This window comes from Medicago sativa, chromosome 1 (genome assembly GCF_051527215.1).
Source record: "Medicago sativa cultivar Bolivia chromosome 1, Bolivia_mono, whole genome shotgun sequence".
NCBI classification, from domain to species: Eukaryota; Viridiplantae; Streptophyta; class Magnoliopsida; order Fabales; family Fabaceae; genus Medicago; species Medicago sativa.
In genome coordinates, this window is record NC_140749.1 from 91,463,032 (window position 1) to 91,477,053 (window position 14,022).

General features: G+C 35.3%; 1 protein-coding gene across 1 annotated transcript; it reads left to right on the forward strand.

The window, feature by feature from the left end:
• The first annotated feature begins 1,712 nt into the window (after nucleotides 1-1,712).
• Nucleotides 1,713-9,855, forward strand: LOC146959103 (uncharacterized). The gene is made up of 13 exons (XM_085740613.1): nucleotides 1,713-1,904; nucleotides 2,298-2,713; nucleotides 3,132-3,378; nucleotides 3,518-3,630; nucleotides 6,195-6,274; nucleotides 6,472-6,613; nucleotides 6,728-6,808; nucleotides 7,642-7,746; nucleotides 7,934-8,116; nucleotides 8,196-8,288; nucleotides 9,084-9,223; nucleotides 9,331-9,397; nucleotides 9,491-9,855. Exons 2-13 carry the CDS (start codon nucleotides 2,321-2,323, stop codon nucleotides 9,608-9,610), a joined length of 1,764 nt encoding a protein of 587 aa, XP_085596739.1. The 5' UTR covers nucleotides 1,713-1,904; nucleotides 2,298-2,320; the 3' UTR covers nucleotides 9,611-9,855.
• The last annotated feature ends 4,167 nt before the right edge of the window (nucleotides 9,856-14,022 follow it).

The window sequence follows — 14,022 nt, forward strand, 5'->3', positions numbered from 1 at the left end:
CTCTTTTTGGGATATATTGTTTATGTAATTGACTAATCATCACTCTCTTAATCGTCAATATTATTTATATTTATGTTGATGTGCTACGAGCCTATGACTGGTTTCTTTTGTTTGTTAATATATTTGAATATTAAAAAAATGGTTATATTTATATTGTACATTTAATTATATAAGTTTTTTTATGAACGTATCCCAGCCGTATCGTATCTTGATTTTTGAAATTTTTCAGTATCGGCGTATCGGTGCAGTATCGTATCTCGTATCCGGGCTTCACAGCTTTTTGGAGACCAAAAGAGTGTTTGGAGTGTCAATTTTTACCAACACTGGACTTTCCCTTTTTTTGCCTCTAAGCTTTTCGGTTAGTCTTAGGGAGGTTAGCAAGCTCTACATTATGAGCCAGGTACTCGTAGACATCAAATTCTGCTTCCTGGAGGCAATCAGAGGCCGAATCTTCTACATCATCATCATCCCCCCCGTAATTTCTTCAGAATTTGGACACTTCTAAGGCTAACTTCAGAATGTATGTTAGTGGTATGCTTTCCAACATATGTGCTAACAGGGTGGTTGTCACTTGTCCAAGACATGTAAGCAGTAGTGATAGGTTGTGGCATGGGATGTTGCACAACTACGTTATTCTTGTCTGATATCCCAGGATTCAAGGTCATGTTTGGAGCTATGATCACATCCAAAGAGTGAGTAACAGTTGCACTCACACATCTAAGTCAGTGGAGTCAAGATTATCATTCACAACCTCAACCAAGGCCTCCCCATCTGTGACATTTTTCAGATCATTCAATAAGTCAAAAGAGTTTGTCTAAGATAGATCTTTCTTGGTATTTGTCAAGTAAGAGCATCCACAATGAGAGAGTCTTAAACATTTAAGACCTGGTACCTCATAAGTACCCCATTGTGGAAAAAAAAAGTGAGGGTCTTAAAAGATGAAAGGTCTAAATTAAGACCTCATTCTTAAATGGGTCCACATCACCTTTTTATTTAAATAATAATTAAAAAGTGTATTAAAATAGATAGTGTATTAAATAAATAATATTGGTGGGACCCAATTAGACCTTTTGTTAGAGGGTCTCGATTGGAGTGGTTAAGTACCTATTAGGTACTGTTATTAAAAAATTATTAAAAAGTGATGTGTCAATGTGGGATCCATTTAAGACCTCAAAGATGAGAGTCTCCATTGTGGATGCTCTAAGTAATGTTTATTGTACTTCCAAACTTTATGATATTTTGAAAACATTTTATTTCCTAACAATTGTCATCATATCATATATTAATAAAAGCATGATTGAAATAAATTATTTGAATAGTGTACATAATTAAACTGTGACAATTGTTTTGAGACAAAAGAAATATTTATTTCATAAGTCTATCTTTCAAGAAAGAAATAGTTAGTTTACTTGCTAAAAAAAAATAGTTAGTTTATGTTCCAGCAAAAGTGACGTAAAATAAAGAAAGATTGATTGATAAATAAATAATTAATACACACAAAATTCAATATATTCTTTTTACGCATATAAGTATGTTTTAAATTTTGATATTTTTTCTTTGAAGTAATTTTAATCTTAGTATATTTAGGAACGGGTTTATTATAGAATTTGAAAAGCAATTAATCGAAGAAGAGAGGAAAGGAAACAAAGTTGGTTACACACGTGCCACGGGCAACGGTGAAAGTAAAAGCATTGAAGAAAGAAGCGAGTTTCATTTCTAATTTCTAATATTGTCTTCGTCGTCGTCTTCCTTTCTTCTTTGTTGGTGTGTGTATGTGTGTTAGGGTTTTCACTATCCCATCCATAGCAGTAGCAGTAAATAATTAGTTGAATTCCTTATTCAAGATCTCAATTCCTTCATACTTACCGACCTAAATCGCAACAATTCAACAACACTTTCGCGAGGTACTTCTTTCTATCTCAATTTCACACTTTACCTTTTCAATTCATCTTCAACTTAACTTTTTCAATTTCTTGATTTCTTCTTCTTCTTATTATTATTTTTTCAAATGCTTTCGATTTGCCATGCGCGCGCGTGCGTCTTTCAGCTTCGAACTTCTACTTTCTCCTTCGTTGTTAAACTCTTGCATTAATCAATTGATTACTTAATTAATTCAACCACACAAAGTAATGCCTAATTACGCCAATCAAATTATTAATCAATTCAAATGAACTAGTTAATGTCGATTTAGTAATAATGTTTACTGTTTATTGTACTTCAAACTTTACTTTTGGTTGGAACTTAGGGTTATATTTGAGATTCTATTGATCATTTGATTGATTTACTCATTCTTTCAGAACTATTGGCAGAACTAAACAAAATGTCTATGGCGGACGAACCACTTTATCCAATAGCCGTGCTTATAGACGAGCTCAAAAATGATGATATCCAACTGCGGTTGAACTCAATTCGCAGGCTATCCACCATTGCACGTGCTCTTGGAGAGGAGCGAACCCGTAAGGAATTAATTCCATTTTTAACCGAGAATAATGACGATGATGATGAGGTACTTCTTGCTATGGCGGAAGAGTTGGGAGTTTTCATTCCTTATGTTGGTGGAGTCGAACATGCTAGTGTGTTGCTCCCACCTTTGGAGGCTTTTTGCAGTGTTGAGGAAACCTGCGTGAGGGATAAAGCTGTGGAGTCACTTTGTCGAATTGGATCTCAAATGAGGGAGAGTGATTTGGTTGAATATTTTATCCCATTAGTGAAGGTCCGTTTATATTCTTTTTCATTGCTATAAATTCTTTTATTATTACTTTACATGGAAGATATCATGAATGCTACCTAAATTGTTTACTTTTGGCTCATAATTTTGTCATTCAGTGCGGTTTTGATTATCACATTAATTTACTTTATCTGGAATTTGACAAGTTTCTATTATGTTAACAGTTCTGATACTTTTGAAAAATGGAGTTTGATTAATGGATCTGGGCGTATTATAATGATGCTTGATAAGTACCTTATTTGACATTGTTTTGTTGCTACCTAACATTTTTTTTGTTGCTAAGTGATCATATGTGTCTTAGTGTTTGTTTCTCGTTTAAGATATGTTGTATATAGCCTCGTAGTTCCCATTTGTTATATTACTAGAATAGTCTGTTCAATTAATGCCAAGACATCTGTTTCAGAGATTGGCAGCAGGTGAATGGTTTACTGCCCGAGTCTCTGCATGTGGTCTATTCCATATTGCTTACCCTAGTGCACCAGAAGCATCAAAGACGGAGTTGAGATCAATATACAGTCAGTTATGTCAGGATGACATGCCTATGGTTAGAAGATCTGCTGCGACAAATCTTGGGAAGTTCGCTGCAACTGTTGAGTATACTCATTTGAAGGCTGACATCATGTCAATTTTTGACGATCTTACTCAAGATGGTACTTAAATAAACATTTTATGTTCTTTATAGATAGATGCCTATGTGTTTGTCCATTGTCTAAACTGTTTGATATTATCTTTATTTTTGAACGCGCTTTACTTGTTTAACATGTAATTCTATTTTTTTACTTGGGGCAGATCAAGATTCTGTCAGATTGTTGGCTGTGGAGGGCTGTGCTGCTCTTGGAAAACTGTTGGAGCCACAAGATTGTGTTGCACATATACTCCCAGTTATAGTTAATTTCTCCCAGGTACATATAGGAGTTGATAAAACTGTTGTTCATCTATAATTAATTTTCATCATTGCGCCCTTATCATATTTACTATATGGATGATTCAACAGTCAAAGTATGTAGCTAACCTAGAGATCTTCCCATTCTAATACGTTATATTACTTGCGACTTTTCAGATATCCACTTCAAAGTAATTTTATCCAAACCATCAATTTATAACCTTAGCTAGTTTTTTTTTTCTTTTCTTTTTTTTTTTCTTTCAAGATTTCCTTTGAATGCTATATATCCATTATCTACTAAAATGGTGTCTAGTGAATGTCACATATCTTTTACCTGAACGAAGTAGCAGGAAGATGTTTGGCTATTGGGTGATTTTTGTCCATTCTGAACTAGAAGGAGAAAATTGCACTATGCTTACAGATAGGAATTCCAGTAACTTAGAAATGTTAGTTAATTATGTGCAATTGGAAAGCCAACCCAAAGCACAGTTCGGCTTTGGACACAGATTTAAAACTTAAATAAATAACTGTGATGGTTGTTAAGAAACAAGTACATTTGATTAAATTTCCCTTTTATAAAAAATACCACCTTAAATTTTCGGTAACCTTTCTCTCACTTCTTTAATATTATGTATCTTTATCGGCTAAAACTCTGTTCCCTATCTATTGCTTTTCATTTACCCTCTCTTCCTTCATTAATTTACCAATATGCATAATTATAAATCTGGGACAGCATATCAGCATGGAACGGCCAATCCCGGAATCACTATAAGCGGAAAGTGGATAGTAGGGTGATTGCTATACCAAAAACTATAATATTAGATAAGTAATTTAAGCTACACGTATATAGATGCTAAAAAAAAAAACATTATTATAGGCACAAATTAAAAAAAAAGGGCAACCCGGTGCATTAGAGCTCCCGCATAATTATAGGCTCAAATTATTTAAACTAAACACGTATAGGTATAGATGCTAAAAAATATTACTTTAGGCATTCATAATTGATAATTAAGCATTAAGAAGTCAGAAAATAAGAAGACAGGCCAGTTAAACAGAAACTTGAACATGTGTGGATAAACAGATCTGGAGAGGATGCCAGATAATCCCAGGTTTTGGAAGAATGCTCGTCTAGAGTTTTGTATTACCGATATTGCATCTTTTGAGGAAGGAGGATGAGATGTATTCTTATGAAAAATAAAGAGAAATTACAAAAACATCCAAAAAAAAAAAAATGATTTGATAAACTAAGAAAATTGGGGAAGGGTGTTTTTTTGTCCATGCGTTCGTACCATTGGGGCCAGGATTTTCCATGATATTAACTGCAATCACTCAAAACTGTGACATGATGAAGACCATGTAGGCTGTAGCTGCCACCTGATAGTAATGTGACACCATAATGTTACTATAGTGTGTGATTGACTATCATGCCAGTGTGCAAATCAGTAAAAAAATCCTTGAACTGTTCAGTTATGCAACTAGTTTAACTTTTCATCAAATTGAAATTCTTGTGTTATTGTTTTTTATATTGAATTTTTTTTATGAATTCCCTGCAAAAACAATTACATAGTTATAAAACAAAGTTTGTTACGGAGAAAACAAATACAATTGACTTTTATCTTATCATGCTTCATTTTTGGACTCGGATAAAGATTCATAATCGATTATCTAGATAGATCTATACAAACTTCAACGTTTGCGAATTTTTTTCTTTCTTGGAGTTATTAAAAACACACTGATTAAAATCAAATTTATAATGGATGTCATGTGTGAAGTGTTTTTGTCATTGGTAAATGTTTGGGGTGGGAGTAGGAGGGAGGAGAATATGAAAGGATACTTCAGTTGATTACACTTCAATTAGTCAACCTTTTAGTTTGGTATTTATCCTAAAAAGTACGTGAATGAATTTTATTGCTGTACATGAGTTGTAACAGAAGAGAAGAAAATATCCGTCAGTCAATTGTGATATTGTACAACAAAGCATAGGTTAAAAAATAAAGTTGTTTTTTAATTTAATCTTGGTATAAATTCCAGTGATTGGGGTAGGGATATAGCAACTATAACCATATAGATATAATAATGAAAATAAATCAGTTAACTTAAAAGGAGACAGACAAAATTTTATCAATTGATGTATTTTGGGAAATAAATCAATCTAATATCTAGTTGCTAAGAATTATACCCTCTTTGTTCATTAAAGTGATAGATACATTGACACAAATTCATTTTCTAAAATGACAATATTGTAAACTAGAGGTGATAATAAATTTGCTTAAATGTGTTATATGATTATATTCTGCTATAAATGAACTGTCCATTTATCAAATGTATTTTAAACATCCAAATAAGGAAAAGTGAACTCATTATTTAGTACCCTCGCCTAAAAAGATCCTTTTTCTTTACATCATTTTAGTTCCTAACTCCCAAACATGCACTTGGTTCTTTGGTCAGCATGCATTTACATATCTGTACAATGTTATATGCACCTTACTAAATGTTTTTACTTTTTAGCTAATTATTTATTTGATGTGATTCATTTTTTAGTTACCTTTCGATTAATGACATGATTCATTTTATCCTGGGCAGGATAAGTCTTGGCGTGTGCGTTACATGGTTGCAAATCAATTGTATGAGCTCTGTGAAGCTGTAGGCCCCGAACCTACCAGGTATTATTTTTTCACCTACTATTTCAATTACGGTATATCTTTCCATCATAGTGCCATATTATGTAACTTGTGAGCTGAGTTCACTAGTTGGGATCTTGATTTTCTCATACATATAATACGGCCCAACCCTAAAGCCCGGTGAATATATCTTTCTTGATATTTTAACATGTTGAAACACTTTTTTTTTGTTTGTGAAGAGCGGAATTGGTCCCTGCATATGTTCGATTGCTTCGAGATAATGAGGCTGAGGTACGCATAGCAGCTGCTGGGAAAGTGACCAAGTTTTGTCGGATTTTAAGTCCAGATCTTGCGATTCAGCATATTCTTCCTTGTGTGAAGGTGTGCATCTTTGAGAAAGAAATTTAGATGGATGTTTAATATTACCATATATATGAAGGCTCTCTTTTGTTTTGGTTGTGTAATTTAGCATTCTAAATTGAACAACTTTTGCAGGAATTGTCATCAGACTCTTCACAGCATGTCCGTTCTGCACTGGCTTCAGTAATAATGGGAATGGCTCCTGTGTTAGGAAAGGTATAAATGTCAGATAGAAGTTTCTGCAGTAATTTTTCTCTAGACAGTGTTTGCAGTATCCATATCAGGAAGGTGAAATCTGTTGTTGGGGGTCCTTCATAAAAAATGTATATTGCCTTTCACCATGTAACTCATTAACTCGTAAACTGAGCAGAGTTTTGAACATTATTTAGTGTTTTGGCTGTCTTTGTATATTTCACAGTTTTCATAAATGCCATCTGCTTGTGTTGTGTAGACCATTGAAACTCTATACAACTAGCTACTGAAATATGTCTTTCGCAAGTCAGAAGGGCATATGTCATACTGCGGTCTCGATTGACCTGTACAGTATTTAATTAGATTCACCTTTAAAGTCCTCACTTTCCACCGTCCTCCCAGCCTGCAACAAGGGAAATATCTTATCGTTAAATCTTGGTTTAAAGCAGTGTTTAGGTCTTCTAAACTAGCAAGGTCATAAACTAAATGAATGTTAGTAATGTATGACATGTCATGTTTCACTCACATATCCTGTGTCATTTCTAAAGGTTCCTTTCTTTCTTAGCAATCTGTGTATATTTATGGTTGACTGCTTAGTGTAGTTACTTTATGGTATCTTTTGCTTCTGGCTTTTGCTGGCATGAAAATTTATATTGAATTTACTGGATTTTGATAATTCAGTTCTGTAACTAATTTTGTGCCACTAGTTTTCCACGGATTTTCAATTTTCAATAAATTATTGTATTTCCTCGTTTGTGCAATAAAGTGCTGTCCTCAAAAGCATTTGTTTTCTGATCATGGTAGTAGTAGCATTTAGTGCAAATGTGATTCTTAGTTCTACCTTATCTTCAATGCAGGAAGCAACAATAGAGCAGCTTCTTCCTATTTTCCTATCCCTTCTGAAGGATGAATTTCCTGACGTGCGCCTAAACATCATCAGCAAGCTTGATCAAGTGAATCAGGTTGTTCTAGTTTTCTGGAGTTGTTTTAATTTTCAGAATGCTTTTAAACTCTTGAAAACCTTTTCCTTTCCTCTGATTAATTTAACACGCAGAACCTGTTTATTGATGTCCTTAAATCTGCATGCCACACATATATACTCAGCAAAACAAATATTTCAAAGTTTTATTGATCAAACTATTCTTACAGGTTATTGGAATCGATCTGTTATCTCAATCTTTATTACCAGCCATTGTTGAGCTTGCGGAGGATAGGCATTGGAGAGTTCGGCTTGCAATTATAGAGTATATACCCTTATTGGCAAGTCAGTTAGGGGTTGGATTTTTTGACGACAAATTGGGTGCTCTTTGCATGCAGTGGCTACAGGATAAGGTTTGTGCTCTTCACTTTCTTGCTAGTAAGGTAGATTTTGGGAACTGCATATTTAATATTACTATTTTTGTTTGTGTAGGTTCATTCGATTCGTGAAGCAGCTGCTAACAATTTGAAACGTCTAGCTGAAGAGTTTGGTCCTGAGTGGGCTATGCAGCACATCATTCCTCAGGTTCATCTATTACCTTAATTTATTACTTACACGTGGTACACTACCTTGTATCTCAATATTATTTTGTCTTTGTGTGTATGCTTTTATCTTCCGTCGGAAGGACACTTCTAATTTGTTCTTCTGTATCGTCATTGTTTTTTTTTAGATACATTTCTTTGCTTACACCGTATAATTTAGAGAACAGTAAACCGTATTTTAAATGAATTAACGAACCTGCTGGTTTTCAACTGGAATGTTGAAAGAAAGTTGTTGCACATGAGCAATCGTGGGAAGTGGAGTAGGGGACTAGTGAAAATCTTCCACTTTTTTCTGCCGTCTTTATTGAGATCAAAGAAGCCTGCATTCACTCTTGGTTTGTTTTCAGTTTAAGCACAGCAGCTCCTATTCCAAAATATTGAAATAATAGAATTATCTGCTTTCGTGGTACTGCTGTTTGAATAAAGTTGAAGTCATGTACAAAAAGGTCTCCTGTCATAAATATAACAAATTGAATTTTCGACTGCAGCTAAATTAGGAAATACAGGTTTTATTTTTTTATGTTCAGCCTTGGACCAAAATATGGTTTATGATAGAAGATTATGGCGTAATTTGATCCATGTAGCCGACCCCACTTAGTGGGATAAGGCTTGGTCTTTGTTGTATGTTCAGCCATCCCCCCTTGGCTCTGGCCTCTCTCTGGCCCTTCGAGGACTCGCTGTATTATTATCCTTGAAATATGTGCTTTGTATCTGCTATTACTTGTTTTGTTGTCCTAAATGCAACTTCACATGTATCATTTCGAACTGTATGGAACAGGTTCTGGAGATGATTACCAATCCACACTATTTGTATCGGATGACCATTCTTCGTGCTATCTCCCTGCTAGCCCCTGTAATGGGCTCTGAAGTCACTTGTTCAAAATTGTTGCCTGCTGTTGTTGCAGCATCAAAAGACAGGTATTTTATTTTAATTTTTGAAAGTCTGCCCTATGCCATTGCACCATAGGGTAAGGATTAACATAATTGTTCAAGCTTCTAACTCATGGCTGTTCGATCCCGTGTAGAGTGCCCAACATAAAGTTCAACGTGGCAAAGGTATTAGAGTCGATCTTCCCCATCGTCGACCAGTCTGTAAGTATCTTGCTTTCTTGCATTTTTAATCGACGTATCCTTTTTTCTTTCTATGCCAGCACTCTTATCCCTGTGAACACCATTGCCATTCAGGTGGTAGAAAAGACAATCCGACCATGTCTGGTTGAGCTAGGTGAGGATCCTGATGTTGACGTGCGATTTTTTTCCAACCAAGCCTTGCAGGCAATTGATCATGTCATGATGTCTAGCTAGACCATAATGTAAATGTGTCTGTGTCACATTGATGACTTCAGCAAGGATGCTAATTTTTCGATTATTATAAACAATACTGCTTAGTTATGTTTAATGCTGTTCAGTTATAGCTAAATGGTTTTTTGCGAGTAACTAGTCATTGACAATTGATGTGATTTAGTTCTGGTTATGTACCATTTTCTCTATAATTCTTTTCTTGATTGTATTTTGCATAGGTTCTATATTGTTACCATCATCTTTGTTCATTGTCCTTGTTCTAGAATGCATTGCATTTGCTTATTTCAAATATTAAGTTGTTTAGATATCTAGTTTGGTTACAGAATTTCGATGGAACAGAAGCGTCTCATTGGTATTGGCTATTCTCTACTCTACACTATTTACTACGGCGACGAAGAATCAAATTATCACTACATTATTAAGTGCCTTGATGGTTTTTTTCTACCAATCGAGGCCCTCCCTTCACCACCACCATGGGGATGGTCTACAGGGTTCATAACTACAATTACTACAGGACGTTATGTTTAGCTCCGGCTCCGCCCAAACTTTTCTGAACTTTAATATTTTGATTATTTTCAGCTAAAATTTTTTTTGGAATAAAACATAATTTTATTTTTGGAATTTATTCAATACATAGAACTTTAGTTTTTGTCCCACTTGCTTTTAGTTTATTTTTATCTTAAAGTTTACAAATACAGATAATTTTAAATCAAATTCTTCAACATTCCATTTGAACACATTTAAGCGTCAAGCCCTCTTTTCCATTTTGATTTTAGTTTAGGGAACTATTTCTCGTTGAGTTTAGGGAACAATTTCGAAACAGCTTATTTGGCGTGTTATAGCAAGTCGAAGATAATCACGAAAAATTAAAATGAAATAAATTTTTAGAAATTAAAATGAAAGAAATTTTTAGACATGACATGGTGGCAACGTTTGATCATTGGTTGTATTTTGATCTACGATTTAAGATCATTTTAGACATTATTCTTAGAGATTAATGGAGGCATGCTCTCTAGGTTTTTAAGGTCTTTCACCTATTTTTTAATTTTATTTTATGAATTGGATATCTCTATGTGTAAATGCAAAAGTTGTAAATATTAATCATTTGAATCGAATAGGATCACAATGATCAGAAGAACTTTCTTTATAATCTTCTCCTTTCTCTATAAATATATATTATTATTTGTTCCTCTTTACTAACTTTTACACGTACTCACGAGTCACGTAAACAAAACTAAAAAAAATGATTTATTAATTAAAAATTATATAAAACAAAAAATTGTTTTATTTTTTGGTAGTGTTACAAGGTAACGAGGAAAAAGAAAAAGAAAAAAAAAAGAGAGACGAAATTAAGTTCCAAGCTTATCTCTCAGGATGAGAGATTCCATGCCAGACGGAGGGCAGTTCCAGTGAGCAGAGCATCTTCCATGTGATCCTTCCTTAGCCAAAAAATCTGCACACATGTTTTGTTCCCTAAGAACATGCACCAATGTTGTATTTTCATTTGCATGTAAAACATCTCTAATATGAAGGATGTCAGTAACATAAGTGTGCAAGGTATGATCGTGACCATCAATAATCAGGTCAACTGCTTCCAAACAATCACTCTCACAAATAATGTTGACATAACCATTTTTACTACAAAAATAAAGACCTATCTGGATAGCACGTAACCCAGCTAATAACACATCACCTCCAACTTCATAGTGGGAAAAACCAGTTATCCAATCTCCATCGTGGTTGCGAACAACACCACCAGCACCTAAACAACCAAAATCGTCTAGAAAGCTGCCATCTATATTGAGTTTGAGTGTACCTTCTGGAGGGGGGATCCAATGAGCTAAGAGGCGCGACGAGTGTGGGTCTAAACCAGGATTGGGATAGTAAGAAATGCATTCGTCATGTAACAAAAAAATCTTTCGCACCACATCTTGAATACGCCAATGTTGATCCTCAAAAATAGCATTGTTTCTCCAACACCAAGCATACCATACTCCTGTAACAAACAAAATTGAGGAAGTACCTTTTTTCATCTCATGAAGCCAAACCTTGACATCAAATTCAGAGAAAAAATTATTATAACGCCCCATATTCAAGCGGAGCCAAAGCTCTTTAGAGTGCGGGCAATCACGTAAACAGTGAAGAATATCCTCTATGGGTGAAGAGCAACGGGTGCAGCTAGGAGAAGCTACCATGTTGCAATGATGCTGACGGGCATTAATAGGGAGAGCATTGTGAAAACAAAGCCATAGAAAGTGTTGAAGTTTTGCTGGTACTTTAAGGCGCCAAAGCCAATTCAAGATACAATTCACATTCCAATCTCTATTTTGTTGAAGAAGCCAATAATATCCACTCGAGCAAGTATATTCACCTTTCTTTGCATGCCTCTAAGTCCACGCATCTTGAAGTCGTACATCCAAGTTATTAGGAGCTGGAAGCTGATGAATATGGTGAACAATATCGGTAGGTATCATAGTGGCAAGATCCTGCAAGTTCCACCTACCATCCTTCCACACATCCTTCAAACACATAACTGAATCACTGATGTTAACAAATGGGACCAATTGGCAGAGGGGACCGAGTTGTGTCCAGTCAATATTCTAAATCGATGAGTTTCCAGAGCCTACACGAAAACTAAACCCTGCAGCAAAATTTGTAATGGCATGTTGAATACCACGCCAAGTGATTGATGGTTTATTAGGTTTCTTATTCATCCATAAAGACGTGTTGCCCATGTATTTAATTATGGGCGAGAACTTTCACCCACAATTTATCTTTATTATGAGGCATGCTCCACACCAACTTACCAAGCAGAGCTAAATTGGTAAGTCTAGCTTCACGAATACCTAGGCCACCAAAGCGTTTAGGGGTTGTAACCATATTCCAATTAACATGATTCCAAGTTCGAGAGATCTCATCGCCTCCCCAAAGGAAACTCCTTGACATCTTATCCAACCTATTGCAAACATAAGTAGGAAGATAGTGAAGTTGCATGGTATAAACAGGAATTGCTGTTGTGACAGACTTCACTAGGCAGGCTCGTCCTGCTTTATTCAAGATATTTCCTTTCCAAGTAGCTAGCCTTTTTGAAACTTTGTCAACAACTTCATTATATGCATCTCGAGAAACTCGACCCTTGACAAGAGGAAAACCAAGATAATGACCCAAATCCGCCACAAATTTAATAGTTGAAATATCTTGTAGCTCACGTTTTCTACCCCCTTGAACCATCCTAGAACACATAGCTTTGGATTTTAAGGTATTAATCCTTAACCCCGAAGCTGAACAAAACTCCTCTAAGGTATCCATAACCACTTTGACCTGTTCAATACTAGCTTCACAAAATAACATAACATCATCAGCAAAAAGAATATGAGATAATGGTGGGCCACCCTTAGATACCTGTATTGGTTTCCATATTCCACTTAGGACTTTCTGTTGAATACTAAGAGATAGTTTCTCCATACAGAGAACAAACAAGCCTTGGCGTAGACCTCTAGATGGAGCAAAATGATCAATTTTGGCACCATTCCAAATAACACTCAAATTGCTAGATCGAACACAACTCATGATGAGAGATATAGTTGCTGGAGGGAAACCAAAATCATGGAGAGTGAGTTCCAAAAAGTCCCAATTAAGCCTATTATATGCCTTTTCAAGATCAATTTTGAACGCAATAGAGCCCTTTTTTGCATGAGAATGATGTATGAAATGAACAACCTCCTAGGCCAGGATGGCATTATCAGTAGTACCTCGACCGGGGATGAAGCTACTTTGAAGAGGGCTTATCAGGTCAACAAGAAATGGTCGCAAGCGACTAACCAAAACTTTTGTGATTACCTTAAAAATGACATTACAAAGACTGATGGGTCTAAAATTCTTTAACCTTTGGGGATTACTCTCCTTGGGTATTAGGACAAGTAACGTCTCTGCAATTGAAGCATTAATAGTACCCATAATGAAAGACGTATGTACGAGACGCCATATGTCATCACCAATTCTTCCCCAAAAATGTTTAAAAAATATGGGTTGAAAGCCATCAGGGCCAGGAGCTTTATATGACTTCATACTAAACACGGCGCTCCTCACCTCTACCTTAAGGACCGGTGTTGTAAGAGAATCTCTGCATTTCTCACTTAAACGAGGCATATCATTAATCAATAGATTATTTGGAGTAGTGGCGTGGTCTACCTCAAATAACTGTTTAAAGTAATTTATGGCCTCTGCTTGGAGGATAACATCATCAATACTCCATTGACCATTTTCAAGAAAGAGGCCCTGAATCTTATTTCGTTTTCTCCTTACTAGTGTCTGGGTGTGGAAAAAACTCGTGTTACGGTCTCCCAGTTTCACCCAATTCTCCCTCGACTTTTGGTACCAAAGGATCTCTTCCTGTCTTAAAACATCATTATATT